Source organism: Aegilops tauschii, chromosome 2, assembly GCF_002575655.3.
Source record: "Aegilops tauschii subsp. strangulata cultivar AL8/78 chromosome 2, Aet v6.0, whole genome shotgun sequence".
In the NCBI taxonomy this organism is placed as follows: domain Eukaryota; kingdom Viridiplantae; phylum Streptophyta; class Magnoliopsida; order Poales; family Poaceae; genus Aegilops; species Aegilops tauschii.
In genome coordinates this window covers 45,468,126-45,486,642 of record NC_053036.3, presented here as the reverse complement: position 1 = coordinate 45,486,642, position 18,517 = coordinate 45,468,126, and the positions used below count along the sequence as shown (strand labels likewise).

Below are 18,517 nucleotides of genomic sequence, written 5' to 3'. Positions count from 1 at the left end.
GCGTGGCGGGAGGGGGGCGTCGCCGCGCCGGCCGTGAGGAAGCGCCGGCCGTGAGGAATCAATGGAAGGCTGACCGGCGGAAGCCTTGGCATTGATTCCCCGCGGGAAACCGAGGCGTTGTGAGGACGACGAGGCGACAATCGCTGACGCGGCGGGCCCGCAGTTAGTTCGCGCCAAAATCGCTCGCCCCGGCGCTCCCAGGCGGCCCCCAGCGCGCCGGGTTCGGCCTGGATCCGCCGGCCCCAATTTCGACCCAATCCAGTGAAGAACGGGCTCCTGGGACGCGACTATGCCAATTTTCGCCCGCCGGCGCTAAAAAATCGCTTGGGGGGGGAGGGGGGCGTGTTGGGGCGCGGTTGGAGATGCTCTTAGCCTGTACACAAGACCAAAGTCCAGTAGCCTATACATGGTGTGGCTAACTATTGTTTTGCCCTTGAACAATCTGGACAATGTGATCGATCGATCTACGTGCGTGTTCGGCTGGACTACTAGGCAGTTTTCCACTGCAGCCGAGTGAAATGTAAAAGACCATCACAATAGAGATTTCATTAGCAGAAAATCATCACTTTATAATCCATGGCAAAAATTATCGCACGGAAAAATTGACAGTGGTAAAAACACTTATGTTAAATGCTAATTGCTTTTATTTTCTTCTAATTGTCTTCAACATGTTTTTGAAATAGAATGAACACAACTTTCTTTGATATTACATGATTGTAAAGAAAATTAGTTATAAAGTTCACAGTATCAACTAGGTTGTAGAACTCAATTTAAGTTAACACGTATGTAACACTCTTTTGTAGTTTCAGAATATATTTTGACGATTTGTCATCAAATCTATCGAGAGACTTAACATATCACGATGTTCCGTAACATTTGTGAACACCACCCCCCCCCCCCCCCCCCCTCCTTTCCGGCCCTCATATCTAAATTCTGGCTCCGCCCTTGGCTGAGTACGAGAGATGTATGATCTGGGAGCAGAAACAAAAGCAAACAATTTGTGGGTTCCACCACATACATCTTTTTCCCTAAGGAATGTTCTGGCTGTCACTAGGCCACATGCATTGTATCATGCCAATTACCAATTTTTCTATTACATTTCTGCATGCATACACCAGTAATATTGTTGTTTGCTCTGAGTTCACTGCAAAGTACTATATACTTTTTTTTTTTACAAGAATCCTAGGAACAATACTGTTAAGACGTGCATTGCACGTGTATACATACTAGTATGGACAGGATAGGAGATATCTGGACGAGTGACGGCAAGATAGAAAAGACTCTCAACAAGATGACGATAACGCATTGGATCAGACAAGGGCTCACCATTAGAAGCATGAAGGTGAACATTGAGCTCCATGAGAGTCTCAACACTGCGCTCATCACTAAGATCCGCACGAGCAAGAAGATCTTGGATATACATTTCTTGGGAAATAAAAAAGTCATAAGAGGTGGAGGAAATCTCAATCCCAAGAAAGTAACTGCTCACTGAGACGGGCCTTGACAAAGGCAATGTACTCAGAATTGTCGTCAATGATGATCATGTCATCAACATATAGAAGAAGAAGAGTGCAACCACGAGCAAAAAGGGTGGACAAACAACGTTGGATCATGAGCACTGGGCAAAAAACCAGCCGCAGTCACCACAGAGGCAAAACGCTCAAACCGAGAGCGGGCAGCTTGCTTAAGGCCATAGAAAGAGCAACGGACACGACAAATCATGACATCAAGAACTGAATACCTTGGTGGTGGTTTCATATAAACCTCCTCACGCAACTCAACATTAAGAAATGCATTCTTAACATCAAGCTGAGACACATACCAATGGTGAACAGAGGCCATGCCGAGAAGTGTGCCGACAGTGGTCATATGGGCTACAGGAGAAAATGTATCATCGTAATCACGATCATGCTCATGCTGAAAGCCACAAGCCACAAAACGAGCTTTATAACGCTCAAGAGAACCATCAGAGGGAGTCTTAATCTTATAGACCCACTTACAAGTGATGGGACGAACACGGGGAGGAAGAGGAACCAGATGGCTGAATATAGTTCTGGTCCGCTCTGTGGCTTTCGGTACGTGTGCCACCACTGGTGCGTGTTTGGGAGGCAATCCACGTCGTGTCTCTGGATGCTTACCACCATTGGTGGACGTTTGGGCGGCGATCCACGTCAGGTCTTGGTCAGGTGTTGGTTAGACGAATCTTGGCTAGCTCGACTTGGCCATCGAGATTCGCATGCCAGGCTACACTATGCCTCCGCCCTCACGACGATCCTTCTTCACTAGATATCTATCGTGCTTCAGTGATGGTCGCGGTGTTCCCCACATCGATGTTAGGTGCTAGCATGTGAGGTCATTATCTGCATGGTCAGATCTGCCATCTCAGCAAATGCGCGATATGTGGTGTTCACTTTGATCCGCAATTCTAGTGTTGATTGGGACATTGCAGCATGACTTTTTCCCTGGCAAGTTGGTGACGGCAGCATAGAGGACTTCGTCTATGGTGGTGAATACCATGTCTCGAGTTCCGATGTGAAACCCTAGGTCTGGCCTTCATTGGTTGTACCTGGCAGTGGCGGTTTACGCTCCCTTGTTGAAAGTACTGACTGGAGAATATTCGGTCATTCTCTTCTGGACGAAAACCCATGATCTGGCATGTGTAGTTCGATCCGGCAATGACGATGTTCATGCATCACTTCCTTGCTGAAGGTATCGTTGTTAGGGTAACCTTCTCGTCGTTCGGGTGTCGTCAAAGGCAGTGCTAGTAGTTGATGTTTTGCTACAGTGAATTGTTCGCCTCGCCTTGACCCCTATGGGTCCTTTTCTTTCTTTCTTTTTTGGTTGTGTGCGTCCTAGTTGTGCGGAGGCCGGGTGTGTGATTGTTGTGTTTGTATCCGCTTGATGCAATATTATGAGTCAATAAAGAGCGCCCTTTATCGCAAAAAATGATTCCAACTTGGGGGAGGGTAATTACTGCGTGCCACATCAACATAGTACTCTCTCCGGTCTTTTTTAGTCTGCATATAAGTTTTGTTCGAAGTCAAAGTATCTCTACTTTGACCAAACTTATAATAAAATCAACATTCACAATGCGAATCAATATTGTTAGATACATTATGAAATGTAGTTTCATAGTTCATATATTAGGTATTGTAGTTGTTGATATTGTTTAAAATAAATTTAGTCAAACTTTGCAAAATTTGACTTGATCCAAATCTAATATGCGGAGTAAAAAGAACTAGAGGGAGTAGCGTTTTATCCGTAAGTTTTGTCCATAGTCGTAGCAAAGCTCGCGTAATATGGATCGGAGCAAAGAATGTTGGAAACTGGTTTAGGGTTGGGCGAGGGTTGCACTCCCAAGTCTCTTGTTGGTGGTGGCATAATCCATTCCATTATGACGTAGTGCTCCTTGCTTCTCACAAAGCATATCATGGATACAAAATGCTTGGATGGCTTTGAGCGAAAGGAGATGACCTAAACCTAAAGAGTCGGTCGCTTGGCGCCCCTCCCCCTCTCTGCTATTTTTCCGGCGGGGAATGGCTATCTAGCGGTGAAGGGTTGCGGGCGGCGCCGGGATATAGCTAGTGGCGGCCGAGGGCGCGGGGGGTGGGAGGCGAGTCGGAGAAGAAAATCTTGACTTTTCACCTGACGGTGTGGGCCAGCTGCGCTTTTCCCTTGCGCCGGAGCCCCCGATCGCCCCCCAGTGCGCCGGGTTCGGCCTGAGACCGCCGAGCGGAAAAAAGGGCCGAACCGGTGCTTTTCGTCGTCCTGAGGGCGCGACTGAGGCGTATCTTTGCGCTGGCGCCGAAAAAGTGGCCGGGGGGAGGGGCCTGTTGGGGGCGCGGCTGGAGATGCTCTACACGAAATTTAGCCGTGCACAACTCAACATACTCTGGCAACCAGCCAAACTCGGGTGCATTGTGATCCCTTAACGCAAATGAGTGTTCTAGATTCTCGTGCGCAATGTGGTCAAATGGTTGCCCCTTGATAAATGGTTGTGATCTGGCCTCCACATCAGCGATGGACTGGCGGCAACATCTGGAACCTGTATGACAAAAGGTTATTATATTGTGAACTAATAAACAGCACAAACATATAGACTGCACACAACATTATTCTAGAGCACATGAAAAGTGGAGGGAGTAGAATGCAGCATTATGGGTTATCACAGTGCTGACAGTAAGTAGCGTACCAATATTAAAGCTTTAGTACATAGTGGGGTATGGCCATAACAATATACATCAAGAAACTAATCCAGGGGCACACAAATTTATGTGGTGCATCTCAAAACCTACAGAGCTACTTCAGCCATCAAGTCTTAGAACAGATATGCCAGAAAAGTGGTAAGAACATGGATTTGCCATCAAAGCATCTTAAAGAAGGGCTGATAGGCATATGAGGTGCCAACTTTGAAAATAACACAAGAACAGGAACCAAGATATTGCATGCGGACATCAATTATATCCACATGCACTATAAGGGTAAACTTGTCTTCTTTTTTGTATCAGTGACAAAATGTGACACTGAGGCGTTGTTCAAGCTTTTGGAATTTGCTAAACAATGTAGTTAGGCTTTAGCAAATGGAGATGCCAGTTCCCCTGGGCACCAGCAAATTGCCCTTCTGACTACTGATGAACACACTTCTTTTTCTACTTTCAAGACAAACAAAAAAAAGAACATATTTTTACGGTGCGCTCTGGACAGAAAATACAGACTCCGCCACCAACTAAATATGTTAACAATGGATTATTGCAAGAATATTACAGTCAAGCAGACAGTGCATTGCTTACCATTCCATACAAAGAAAAAATGTGGACAGCATCGACATATGAGACACCAAGTAAGATTGCATTTAAGGTAGACTTCTGACTAAGGTAGTGGCTCATGCTCCCCTGTAATGAAGAATCTGAGGGCAAAGGAGGCGACAATAACTTGACCACCATGCGGACGACATGTTCCTGAAGAAAACATGTACAATATAAATAAGATGTTTTAAAGGAAAAGTTGCCAGATAGAATTTTCAGACCCATTTCCGTGTGCTCACAAGAGTAGCCCCAGAAAACTACTCCCCCTGTCCGGAATTAGATGACACTCAAACGGATGTATCTAGTAAGTAACAAAAAGCTTCAACGACGTAGCAAATTAGAAAAATGTGCAGTTCAGAATATTTCTATGCTGAAAACATAAACTTGACCTATATTCAGAAATATAGGCTAGCCTTGCTTTTTCTAATACAGCAAAGAAATATGTACTAGAGCCATGAAGTTTGGGGCCATTTTCTGAACTATTTGCTTAAGATATGATTTTTACCAGAATCAGCATAAAGTAAATAGTGGATTTGGAAAGCATGCACAAGTCAACTCAATATTACTCTGTATACTGTTGTGGAGATCAACTCGCGAAAAATCACTAAATATTTTAACAAGACCTTAAGGAATTTGATTAGTTATTATGAACTTGTAATTTTCATGGCAAATTGGCAATGTAAGCATGTTGGGAACTCTTAACAATAAATAAAAGTAAATTACCTGAATATTCCAACCCCGCACAAGTGATGCACCGCACACAATTTTAGCTGCAGCTGACTTTTCTTGTTCTGAACCATTCAATGCGATGTGGTACAGTTTATCCAGTTCTGCAACACTGAATAGACAAAACAGAACTACAAATCAAAGAACATGACATACAGATAAGTAGGACCAGGGAAGAGCAGGGGTGAATTGAGAAGTATAATGAACTAAGAAACTAACTTTAAAAAATGGAGATTCCTGGTAGAATAATATTGAAGAAATGTGTTTTAACTTTGCTTTGCAGCAAAGATGCAGAGTACAGAAAGAAAACTGCTTTAAAATACTCGGTGGAGTGGAAAAAAACTGTTCAATTCAATGCTAGCCTCTAAAATTTCTATTTTGGTTCCAGATTTAGCTCCATATACCTTGAAGCAGGAGTAGCAATGAGAGCATTTTTCAGTGGATCAGATAGTGGAGCTCCTTGCATAAAGTTTACCCATGGCGATTCCTGGGGTAAAGATGTATTCTTTGAATGCCCCGGTAGTACAACATAACCAGGCCACAAGTAAGCAGTTGTGTCAATCAAATTCCTCGAAATACAGGCTTCAACTATAAGATGTAGCATGTTTCCAACTGAAAAATGATAGGTAGTAGGGGGGAGGATTAAAAGCTAAGACAACCAGAGATAAATATGTTTTCAAAGTATTAGTGCAACAGTATGAAAATATAAAATCAAAGAACAGCTAGCAACTAAATAATAAAACAGAATACTACCAGGATCCACTAAGCAGTCAGAAGTCAGTTTAGTTTACAAAACATGACCAAATTGCTTGCACAAATATAATACTCTACTTAGATTGACATATAATAGAAGGGTATGACATTGTTAAAAGAAGTCCAGGGAAAAAATGCCTAACAGGAAAAATCACAAATGCTCACAAGCAACATTTTTCTGAAATGCCAAGACAGATTGCATATACACAAAAATTGTCACAAATAGTAACCTCAGTGAATATTATTGAACTGTAACAACCATCAAGTATAATAAGAAAAGGTACAGGTACCAGCTTTCGTCGAAGAGTGACTCTGACCAATCATGCTAGGGTTGCCACCAACAACCTTACAGTTGGCCCTAAATATTGCAGCTTTTGAAGCCGCAGCATTGGCCACATTCACCAACGATGAAGGTGGTACAAGAAGTCCTGAATATTGCACCAAATCCTGAAGAGAAGATACAAGTCCTAGTCTTCGGGGCAGACTTTTGTTTCCTTCAGCTCCACATGCATCAGTTTCTTCCTTGAGAATTGCAGCAATTGCTAGTGGAATAAGAGCTAATAGCATGCATAATCTTGTGTCTAGATGAGGAATTGGACCCTCTAGAGGTTCTCTAGCCTAGCAACGACATCAGCGCGTGAGGAGGCCACAAAAGAAGTAAGTGATATGATTTCACCCATGATAATACATCAAAGGAAATGTTTATTACCCGCTGTACAAGACGAAGGGCAGAAATCCAAAGAGCTTTAAAAGTTTCCTGCCAACTTGCCTCATTAATTGCTTGGGCTGTCTTGGACATTTCTGAATCAAAGCAAATATGGTATTAGTCAATGAAAACCATGCCACACCTATAATAAAATTGGAAGATCTAAACATTATGATCAAAATTCATACTGCCGGTTACTATATCAAGACGACAGCACAGATATGTAAAAAGCTCTTCAGACACTAACAGTCTAACACAGATAAAAAGGTGAAATATTTCAAGTCATTATAAGCTGATCATGTGGGAGTACCTTTTATAATCTCGATAGCAGATTGAAACTGAAAACCATTGCCATTCACATGGACTGCATACACTTCAGGCCTGCTTTATATAGAAAGCCCAACAGTCGACAACATCCTGCTGCAATTATCAGCTAGCTACATAGTGAAAGAAAAAGAAAAACAAAGCCTCCAGCCTGAACTTAATGCTGATATCACCTGTGATTGCAATCGCAATCAGTCCCGCATTTCTGCAAAAAGGGCCTGTAGAATGTACATATGGGGTCTGTGATTGCATTACCTGAACTTACAATACTTGAACCAAAATGTCCACGATAAACAGAGCAGCTAATAACAACTCATTTCAAGTTATCCAAAAACACAATACTGGAAAGATTCAGGCAAGAATGTTCCTGCTGATATTACACATCCAGACACAGACTTCACATGCAAAAATGCTGATATTACAATGCTGATATTACACATCCAGACACAGACTTCAGAGATATATTACTGCAAGAATGTTGATATTACACATCCAGACACAGAAGTCTTCAGAGATTCAGGCAAGAATATTCATGCTGATATTACACATGCCAATAGGGAGCCATGCTGATATTACACATCAAGACACTGATTGCTACTACGGAAATTCACATACTTCAATACATATGCGAGCCTTAATCAATGGAACAAAAGGCCATTCAACCTCTACTATTTTTCTATCGAGTACAAGGTACTTATCTACATGCACACTCTGTTGTCTTCCAAGCTTCAAGTTGCCTTTGACATGTATACGACATCCGACGGGAAGGGCCAAAACATGTCTAAGTAAACGGACTTCAAATTTTGTCTGACCGACAGGATATACAAGGGCTCGACTTTTCAAGATCGTAAATTTGGCGTCATAGCCTTCAACGGATAGCGTAAGTATACCTCGGACCTCACTGGCATCCAAGGGACCATCAAAAGCAAACCTAACTGTAGATCTAAGAGCATTGGTAAATGTAATGGAGGTGAGGTTTATGAAGCCACCTCTTATGGATATTAAGCTGCAACGTGGATTATCCATATAATCGTCATCCAAACACAGGGTTGTCTCAAATATTGTATCAGGGAATTCAGAATCTTCCGAACTGAAAGATGACTCAATAGGCACATCGATCTCAAAAATCCAACAACCTGCATGAGCAGTCATAGGACGGGTCGGTCCTCTCAGAATAAGAGAATCCTGCATGTATATATTGTAAAAAAATCAGCAAAGAATACACCAAAATAGCTAAAAGAAAAACATGATTACTTTATGAATAAACATCATACGGTGAAATCAGCTGCGATTTTTCCGGTATGCTTTGACAGCCACTTGGAGCGCCGACGAATAAACTTTTCCTTATTTGCTTCATTTGACTCGTATACTAGAGTACCACCCTGATCATCATAAAGTACAATGGTACTTATCAAGCTTAAGTTGGTGTGAACCGCAAAAATTTCAAAAAGGGTCTGGCCAGTATAAACTGCTGTTGATGGGGTAGGTATGCTGGTCATATAATCCTCAATCGAACTCCCAGCAACAGGGCCAGATGAAGTTTCATGTGCTAATGACATCACCTGACCCAAACCAGTTCCATTTGCCTGCACACTTCTTCTACTGATGATCGGAAGTTCAAGACCACTTTTTGTGAGGCTCTGGCTGATCTTAGGCTGAAGAAAATTCTTGCCAACGATCAATCCTGTCAGGAAAGCCATATGGACTTTGCTGGTCTCAGTTATCTCCGGTCTGCAATGATCATAATTTAACTTTTGGGTTCCACCATCATGGCCACCGCCCAGATTATCATCAGACCTGTCAAGTGATCCAGATCCAGACATCTTTGATTTCTTGTCCTTAGCAGGCTGTCCACGACTTGATTCAGGTGTTTGTTGGTCTACGTCATCACCGCCAGAGTCATCTGATCCTTTGCCATCATTACCAGGTGCCATGGGTCTATTCTCAATAGCTCCAGGACCCTTTGCGTTAAGAACGAGATTAAGCACCTTAAATGCTTCTTGAGTAAATAGCCGGATTTTGTCATCCTTAGAATTGTTCGCACCAGTCCGGACCTTGACAGAGTAGGCCCCCCAAAGCATCATGTGCTTAAACAGGAGTTTTGTCAGGGTGGAATGCGACTCCTTCCAGTTTTGGTTCACTGACAGGAACAGGGTAACAAGGCGTGACACCTCAGCTAAAATTACAGCATCCCGAGCTAATGCCTCTAGCATTTCTCGAACCATCTCTTGCTTTACAGCTTCACTCACATTATGATCTGCCAGAATGTTATGGTCATATCTTGACAGCGCTCCAATGCCGCGTGAAAAATACTCCATGTTCAGAACTATTTCCAACATTCTATCTTCAGTAGTTACACCTTCTGGAAGAGGATCCGGTTTTTCATAGTTCGTGAGACTTGGATAGTCTCTACCGAATCCAAGTGGAAGAGAACCTTCGATCATTCGCATAGAGTTATGCTCCACAAGCTCATAAATTTGACCCTTGCTATTACTAAAAGCAGATAGATAACAGTTATCACTCCGCAAGTAATGCACGACTGGATGAACTCCTTCGACTGGAGGACCATCTTCCAGCACGTTAACCAACATCCATCTAGGTGGATGTTCATTTGGCTTCTGAATCTCCAATAGACGGCAGGAGTCTTCTCCATGTCGATACGTCTGCCTCTGTGCATGATCAGACAACCTATCACTGAAGTAATTGACGAAATTTCCGAGAGCACCGTCTTGGCTTGGGTTAAAATAGATAACTTCACTCTGTTTAGGATCCAATGCTTTTAGAAGGCTGTTCGCAACAAGAAATATTTAGACAGAGTTATCTTTCAAACTGAAGCTAGTCTAAATAATCTAATACACAAAACAATAAGGAAGGATGGCAATGCAAATGCATAGAAATGATTATTTGAATAAAGCATCTTAGTTATACATTACAAATGGAAAATAAACGCATTTTTAATTTAACAGATGTGACTACTGCATCACTCCATCAAGGCATGGAAAGAAATATAGGTAGAAGGGTATATCAACGAAAAAGTCCTAGGTTTCGTTCTAATGAAAAAAAGATACCTTTATAGTGTTACGTAATGGAAGGAGAAATTAAACTCTAGGATGTGTCCCAGAATTACCTTTTGGGTTTTTTCACTTGGTTTAGCTTGTCAATCCAGTTTTGTATATCTTTACATGTTAGGGAAGGAGGAACTTCATATATTGAGATTGACCCCTGCTCTTTCAGCCTGTTGTCAAGCCAGCTGCATGCTTGCACAGCTTCGGTCTGCATGAGAAATAAAAATAAGTGTAGCCCCACATATCTAAACATGAATATTCACAAATACATCTAGACATTGGATCAAACGCACTTAGTAATAACGATCCAGTACTGGATAGACAGGGAACAGTACAGCACATACTTGTATTTATATATAATAGGATGGAGCAAATATATTGCAATTTGCAATCATAAAATAAACATCTATAGCAGTATGCTAACAAAATCCATAATTATACTTCAAAAAACTCGCATTACCTTTCTTTTTTTGTCGAGAAATGGGTCAGCTGAGTCAACCCGAGAGATTTCCCATATCGACCTTCGCAGCGTCTTCACCAGATCATCTCTCTCGAATGCACGTTTCCGTGCATTGATTCTTTTGGTTACCTACATCAAGAAACATCAGTGATTCAATCCATTTGCAATGTAACCAACAACATAACAGAAAAGACTGCATCTCGTACCGTCTGCAGATCTTTAGTCAATTTGCTGTAGTACTCTGCTGGTGATTCAGCACAATCAGTAGGAGCATTCAGCATCTTTTCAATTATAGGTATAAGAGTCCAGTCTTCAGAATCTGTAGTGAGCTCATCTTTGTATTTTTCCGGCTCAGCATCGTATTTTTCGCGCTCATCTCTGAGTTTCTTGCATACAGCACTGAACAATCTTCTACACGATTCACCTGGGTCCTTCTCTTTCTTCGCCTACAGCAAAAAAGATAGACGTTGTCAGTCAAAAAAAATGTTCAAAAGCAAGCAATGAGACTGATGAGACAATGCAACAATATAATTACAGTAGTTAGCTATTCAAGGACTATGACTGATCCACTGCATGCTCCTGTAATAGACATTATATACAGGTAAAGAACTAATTAATTCGTCATACTGCAGCTGCTTCAGGGTCGACCCAAAGCCTCAAAGGGCCGGTAGCTAGCAGGTACGTGTGGTTCTTTTTAAAACCCTGATGGTCGGGGCGAGCGTGCTCCTCCACCCGCCAAGAGATGTAGCTGCTTTTGCACTTCTAGGTTCAGCAGCGGCACAGGCACAGGGACACGGAAGGAGCAGCCGCCTCCAATGGGTTTTCGTGTGAAGGCCCAAATACAAAAACTCTAGAAATTGTATCCCCAAAATTTTGGAGCTCAAAAGTTGAAATGAAAGAAGGTGAAGACTCACCTTGCTGCCGTCGTGTGTGGCCATCGTCCCATGTGCTGCGAGCAGACTCTTGCCGTCGTGTGAAGTTGAAATAACACTTACAGTCAGATGCTTATTAGACGCAGTTGCAGGAGAAATTTGTTCATTCACATTAGTATCCTCAATGGTAGACAGACTTTTTTGAGGTAAATCAGAAGGGTCAGAAATCCTAAATTAGAACAGTGTCAAAACAAGGAAAAACAAAATGTCAGTATATAGGAAATGCAGTACAAAAGTAAACAGTCTTTTCATCTAACTATGGCACTGCCAAGTTTCAACAAAAAAACTACCTGGCAAGATAATAAATCATTAGTTTCCCTTCACTAGTCAAACAAAGTAGAAGATGTTGAGGGGCAACCTCCTTCTGTTCAGGTCCAACCAGTACTGTGATCTTCTGAAATAATGAAACATTCTCCACACCAAACCCCAATAAAACATTGTCATCACCATTTTCTGAAAGCCAAAAGAAGTATGTTATTTTCAAAACAATGAATAGGGTATTTTATTGTGGTTTTCTGAGTTATGTCAAACCTTGCAGATCAATCCTAGGGCTATAGTTATCCTCCACCATTTTGAGGTATACCACAGTTCTTTCCTCATCAGTTCTAGATGGCCATTTTAAAAGAGAAATGTGATCATCAGTGCTCTTTTTATTTGTAACAACCAGGAGATCCCTGTCAAATTACACAAATATATCAGACATGACAACAGTAACAAGATAATGACAGAATCCATCTTGCAAATACCCTTTTCAAATATTTTATCTATCTGTATGGTACTATGGTGCACTCTGTTAAATAATTATTCCCGACGTAGAGACTTCCCTTACAGTATTTATGGGGAAAACGATTTTTTCCAACACCACCATGCACACAAAGTACATGAAATAAACAATAGCTAGATTATAGAAGTATTATTGAATAAAGAATGTTGAGTCCGGTTTTGCATACCAGCGATGCAGATAGCCCAATAGCAGATTTGGTCCAACTCCAGATGGTAAAATATCATTCATTATACCTCTCAAAACATCATAGCTAAAAACAACTGGCTTGCTTGAGCTCTATAAGGCATTAAGAAAGCAACAACATTAACTTCAGCCAGTCAGTACAGAAATTCAGAAGTCAAAGGGGGCACAAACTAGAATATCTTAGTAAATATGTTTTGTTATACAATACAAAAGGGTCATCGCATATAGCTGAGTTTTCCTTCGTAAGTTAAATATACGTGATCATATCCATTACAGAACCTAATAGGCAATAGCCCAATACATCTTGATTTTAGCATGGCATTCCTACATCTTTTCAGGATAATTTATGCAAAACCAAATATCAGTTCAGCAATTTTGGATACATATATGTGCAAGTAGCTTACTAATGGACTCTGCTCCCAAGGAGTTACAAGTGACAACTGCCACTTCAAAAGATTAGTCTTCATAAAGAACAATCTACAAGTCAGTGACAATATTAATATTATTACCACATCCCACAAGCCTGAGATCTCTTTGGCAGCAGGCACAGTATGGCCCAAAGGGTGCTTTCATTCCTAGATTTCAGCATAATTTGCCAACATGTGCAGAGTGAAAACACCATTTCTCACACACAGACAACCAACAATAAAATGAAAATCAAGACTATCATTCAGATAATGGAGATACATCTGATTCATTAAGCTAATGGGTTACTGTCATAGATTATTACTCTAATAATATGTGGTTACTGTCATAGAAAATTTCAATCGTTACTAGCACTTTCGAATGTGAATCTAATGGGATCACTTTTCTGTCATATAAATTGTGTTTTGAAGGATAATACCATAAGTATTTGATTTACATTTCTTAAACACATACAACTATTGACCACACTTAGTCTTGTGTGCATAAATATGTTTTAAAATACATATTTGCCAAATTGAGGTAGCTTTACCCAAGAATGTTCCCAGAAAGAACATTTAGCAAATGACACATTCACCAAAGAAACACCATACAACAAAATGTGAATCAAAAGAGGAGAAGCAGCCAGAACTAGAAGAACAATTCACCTCGAAAAATGTATCTCCTCCGCTTCTTATAACTTGTACCAGATAAGCCTCTTCATTGCTTTCTTCATTCAATCGAACACAACCAACAACAATGCTATCATCGCGAACCCACCCGATGGAATCCACTGATGAAATTTTGAAAATATAACATCAACAAAGAATCATGGTAACATCTACTACTAAACATGATTTGATGTATTGAGTGGTGTATCTGCAAGGACAAGAGTAAATAATACTAAATCAATGAATCTAATGATTGGAGAAGTAGAGTGTGCACCACAAAGATCATGGGATGAATGTTGAAACCAAACTTCACTATATTGTTTCCTAATATCATCTCAAAATTTCCTACGGAACTTTGCGTCTTTGTTGATGGTTCTTCGATATATAATTTCAGAAGATGGCTATGATACAAATTTTAGCCTGTGGTGCACTTCACAAACATTTTTTACACCATGTTGTTCATCCTGCAATGTGATCATATTTGTGAGCTGTGTGTTGCTCGCTCATTTTGCACCTAAAAATAACCATGCTTACTAGCACGATCTACTACAGACTAAAAATCAATTTACAAGGAAAAGAACATTATCGTGAGTCAACTCTCAGGGTAGCAACATAATCATATTTATGAAACTGCATTATGTTAGTGCCGGATTCAGCCACGAGGTCATCAGGCATAACTGCATATCCTTACAGAACTGGGGAAGGGGTGACTGTATACAGAAAATAACAGCAAGAAAATTGGAGCAACCCAACAATTCAATATATACCTGAGACATATACCAAAAACCAAAAAGGAGACTCATTACCTTTGATGTCAGTGCCCTCTGAATCACTATCAGGCCACAACTGAAACAAGAGGGCCATGCAACATGTTTCCTTCAAATCTGGCAATAATATCCTGAGTGAATTCTTTCTTGCCACAGCAATATGGTTCCCGTCCTTGGAACAGTCAACTACATATATTTCAGAAAGATGGCAAACTTCAGCACAACCAAGACGATGATGAGTAACTTCAATTACAACACAAAAAGAAATGTCTTAGCAAGTTCTGAAGGACAACACATATCAGCCCCAAAGTGAGCCGGTGCCTGAAGATGGATGCTGCGCTGCACCCAAGACAGATACTACATTTTGTACCAGCATTATTGTCATACAGCCCTCTACCAATACTAATCAGGTTGATTTTGTAAAGCCTAAGCGTTACAAAGAATAATACCTTTATTTTTTTTGGGGGGGGGGGGGGGGGTACCCAACAGGAGTGGTACATATTATAGCACTATTACATTAATTTCTTGTTGTATTGATCCTCAATAATGTAGCAGTCGAACAATTGACATGCTCTATGATATAAGTACTCATATGTCAAAATCAATGGATTATTAAAAGCTAACCACTTGCTTTTCTAACAAACCAAATGACAGGTATCCTAGAGCATGATTTCTGGTCATATGGTAGAAGTTACATAAGTCAAAGAATGTTAACCCAGGAAAAGGGTAGGAAAAGATACAAACCAGCATCAACATTTTCCATTATATCCTTCAGGCCTTGCCCCAAACTCCCATGAGATAATCCACCATTCGAGAGTACAATATAGGCATTATCTAGCCATTTGAAATCTTTGACACTGCCAGATCGTCCCATGCTACATGATGATGACGGCTTGATATCCTGTATAGCAAAATTATTAGACAACAGTAATCATGGAAAAGGCAGCTACTGTTGAAAACAGTAAAACTACGATTTATTATACAGCAACACAGACCATATCCAGCACCGGGATCAACAAGCACTCAACCAGTAAAACTGGTGATTGCCAGGAATCGCCAAAGCATTAAAAAACTGATAAACACCGTCAATGCCATTAGCTCATTAGTCATTACTACCAGCTTGTTCTTACACAAATATCTAACTCGGAACATGCTGTGAAAAAATGCACTGCAACAGAACAGATAATCCCATTCTAATGTTCTATTGTGGTATTGTCCTGTTACGCTGCCCCGGGCTGACATTGCATTGTTCACACGATTTTGTGGGGAACTGGAAAAGATGGTCCAACCTTGTCAGTGAACAAGGAAGTAGCCGAGAAGAACTGGATCTCGCTGCCCGTGCAGGCAGCTAGCACGGACTGGTCGCGGGAGAGCGCTAGGAGAGTGACGCCGGGGAGGGGCACGTCGGTGACGCAGCAGTCCTGGGCGCAGCGGGTGCTCGCCTTGCCCTTCTCCCTGGCCTCCTCGCTGGCCTCGATCAACGCCTTCGTCCTCACGGCGATAAACCCTGGAAACAGAGAGCGGGAAACCCTAGGCGGTGAGGTCGACAGGAATGCAGAGGCGGACGCTTGGCTTGGTCGGTGATTCGGGGCAGCTTACCATCGGGGTGAGCGAGGAAGACGGCGGCGTGGCCGTCCGAGACAGCGAGCGGGCGCGCGGGAGGGGACTGGAGGTCGAAGAGGGGGAGCGGGGCGGAGGCGGGGGGCAGGACGGGGATGGGGTCGCCGACGAGGCAGAAGACGAAGTCGGTGGTGCCGTCCCTCTGGCCCTCGACCTCGTCGGAGAGGTCCAGCTCGCGGGGCGCCGCCATGGCCGGCGGTGGCGGCCGGGGCCTAGGGTTCGGGAAGTTAGGAGGGGGGGATCACGCGGCGGGCGGACGATTTTGGTGGTGTTTGGTGTTTTATAGTACGTAGGACTTTTTGAAAAGACTCTTAAGGAGGTGCTTCTAAGGACCCTGTTTGGTTTGCTAGGGACTTTTAGGGACTTTTTTTAGTCCCAACACAAAAAAGTCCCTGAAACCAAACACCCCCTTTGCGCCGCGGATTTGCTATATTTCCTGCCTCACATCTAAGTTGTCCGGCCCACGATCAAGATTCGTGCACAACAGTTTCGATCACGTTTGTTTGTCGTTGTGTCCCCTTTGGCAAAAATTCGTGTTTTGACCCTTTTGGTCAAGTTTCGATCTGATCTCGGTTCGGACTTTTTTTTAAATCTGACCCCTTTTTTCTACTGTTAGGGGGCTCGGCGGTAGGCTGTTCCACAACCTTTGGCGGTAAGAAATTAATCCACATCAGCACCCTAAATGGCCGTCGTCCCCCTCCGTCCCACCCTACCGCCATAGGTCCTGGCGGTAGCTTGTCTTACCCTACCGCCAGGGACCCCAACGGTAGGGTCTGGGCACTTAAGCTACAGGTCGGCCGCCCCACCCCCACCCAGCCGCCCGAAGAACTGTCGGTTCTTCTCTCTCGCCCCCTCTCTCATCTCCTCCACTCCCCCCCTCGGATCTTCTTCGTTTTTTCACCGTCTTGCGGATCGAGATGGCACGGAAATCAGAAAAGTAAGCTCCTCCAATCCTTCCAATTAGTTTTAGTCAAATAGCTTCCGATTCGTCGCATTATTTGATTCAAATCACCCCTATTTTTGAACTAGATTTAATTTTTTTTGTACCATAGGATTGTTTTAGGTTGATTCTAGATGTTCTATTGTGTTGGATATGAACTCTAATCACTAGTTCAAATGGTAGTGTGAAGATGAACCCTAGTTTATTTTTTTTTTGGAGGAATTTGTTTTGCTATGATGCATGTTGGAGGAATTTGTTTTGATATGATGCATGATGTATAGCGGATGTTGTTTGATGAAATATGCTTAAGATGAACCCTAGTTCATGTTTTTTGTTTTTGAAAAAAGATGGTATGATGCATGTTGGATGATTTAACTCATATGTTTGTTTTGCTATGATGCATGTTGATATGATGTGATGCATGATGTATAGCGGATGTTGTTGAAGAAATTTATATGAATGAATTAATCATGTGGATGTTATATTTTTTTATGTGTATGCTTATGTTTATGCATTAAGTATATCATCATGGTGATGTGGTTGAATATGATTTGTTAACTAGTTTGAAGAAGAACCTAGTTTGAAGGTGAACCTAGTTTGAATATAATATGATTGATGTTAGTTGAATGGTTGAATAGGATATGATGATTATATGTTGATAACTAAATGTTGTTGTTTCAGGAGGCCCCGCTTTGGTCCGGCGGTCGGCACTAATTACACTATGCTTGACCCGGCATTCGATAACGGTCATCGCACACGTTACATCGAGAACGGAGTGGTAAATAACAATGATCAATGTCTTGCATCAAAATTTTGGCTTCCCAAAAGTTTGTTACTAACTATTTTTGTGTGCACATTGATAGATGCTTCTGAAGGAAATATGCCCTAGAGGCAAATAAAGTTGTTATTTTATATTTCCTTATTCATGATAAAGGTTTATTGTTCATGCTAGAATTGTATTAATCGGAAACTTAAATACATGTGTGAATACATAAACAAATACCGTGTCCCTAGTGAGCCTCTACTTGACTAGCTCGTTGACCAAAGATGGTTAAGGTTCCCTAACCATGGACATGAGTTGTCATTTGATAACGGGATCACATCATTAGGAGAATGTTGTGATGGACAAGACCCATCTGTTAGCTTAGCATAATGATCGCTCAGTTTATTGCTACTGCTTTCATATATATCAAATGCATATTTCTTTGACTATGAGATCATGCAACTCCCGGATACCGGAGGAATATCTTGTGTGCTATCAAATGTCACAACGTAACTGGGTGATTATAAAGATGCTCTACAGGTATCTCCGAAGGTGTTTTGTTGGGTTGGCATGAATCGAGATTAGGATTTGTCACTCCGAGTATCGGAGAGGTATC

General features: G+C 41.9%; 2 protein-coding genes across 2 annotated transcripts; both read right to left on the bottom strand.

The window, feature by feature from the left end:
* Nucleotides 1-3,253: 3,253 nt before the first annotated feature.
* Nucleotides 3,254-7,624, bottom strand: LOC120974919 (mediator of RNA polymerase II transcription subunit 33A-like). Its single transcript, XM_040401520.3, has 6 exons — nucleotides 6,994-7,624; nucleotides 6,575-6,902; nucleotides 5,936-6,143; nucleotides 5,529-5,643; nucleotides 4,791-4,958; nucleotides 3,254-4,045 (listed from the first exon to the last, which is right to left on the bottom strand). Exons 1-6 carry the CDS (start codon nucleotides 7,081-7,083, stop codon nucleotides 3,947-3,949), a joined length of 1,008 nt encoding a protein of 335 aa, XP_040257454.1. The 5' UTR covers nucleotides 7,084-7,624; the 3' UTR covers nucleotides 3,254-3,946.
* A 122-nt stretch (nucleotides 7,625-7,746) lies between these two features.
* LOC109736058 (uncharacterized) lies at nucleotides 7,747-16,455 on the bottom strand. Its single transcript, XM_020295279.3, has 14 exons — nucleotides 16,178-16,455; nucleotides 15,868-16,085; nucleotides 15,323-15,479; nucleotides 14,618-14,764; nucleotides 13,809-13,933; nucleotides 12,722-12,831; nucleotides 12,303-12,445; nucleotides 12,062-12,224; nucleotides 11,754-11,940; nucleotides 11,046-11,285; nucleotides 10,840-10,968; nucleotides 10,442-10,587; nucleotides 8,589-10,101; nucleotides 7,747-8,499 (listed from the first exon to the last, which is right to left on the bottom strand). Exons 1-14 carry the CDS (start codon nucleotides 16,386-16,388, stop codon nucleotides 7,912-7,914), a joined length of 4,077 nt encoding a protein of 1,358 aa, XP_020150868.1. The 5' UTR covers nucleotides 16,389-16,455; the 3' UTR covers nucleotides 7,747-7,911.
* Between the last annotated feature and the right edge of the window lie 2,062 nt (nucleotides 16,456-18,517).

What these genes read in the sequence shown, in the direction of transcription:
- LOC120974919 (XM_040401520.3), bottom strand. Translation starts at nt 7,083, where the DNA reads ATGTCCAAGACAGCCCAAGCAATTAATGAGGCAAGTTGGCAGGAAACT. An exon ending in CCCTTCGTCTTGTACAGCGG is followed by an intron (nt 6,903 to 6,993) that starts GTAATAAACATT and finishes TGTCGTTGCTAG; the next exon opens with GCTAGAGAACCTCTAGAGGG. An exon ending in TGCGGGGTTGGAATATTCAG is followed by an intron (nt 4,959 to 5,528) that starts GTAATTTACTTT and finishes TGTTTTCTTCAG; the next exon opens with GAACATGTCGTCCGCATGGT.
- LOC109736058 (XM_020295279.3), bottom strand. Translation starts at nt 16,388, where the DNA reads ATGGCGGCGCCCCGCGAGCTGGACCTCTCCGACGAGGTCGAGGGCCAG. An exon ending in AATGGAAAATGTTGATGCTG is followed by an intron (nt 14,765 to 15,322) that starts GTTTGTATCTTT and finishes AAATATATGTAG; the next exon opens with TTGACTGTTCCAAGGACGGG. An exon ending in GAGGAGATACATTTTTCGAG is followed by an intron (nt 12,832 to 13,808) that starts GTGAATTGTTCT and finishes AATGCCTTATAG; the next exon opens with AGCTCAAGCAAGCCAGTTGT.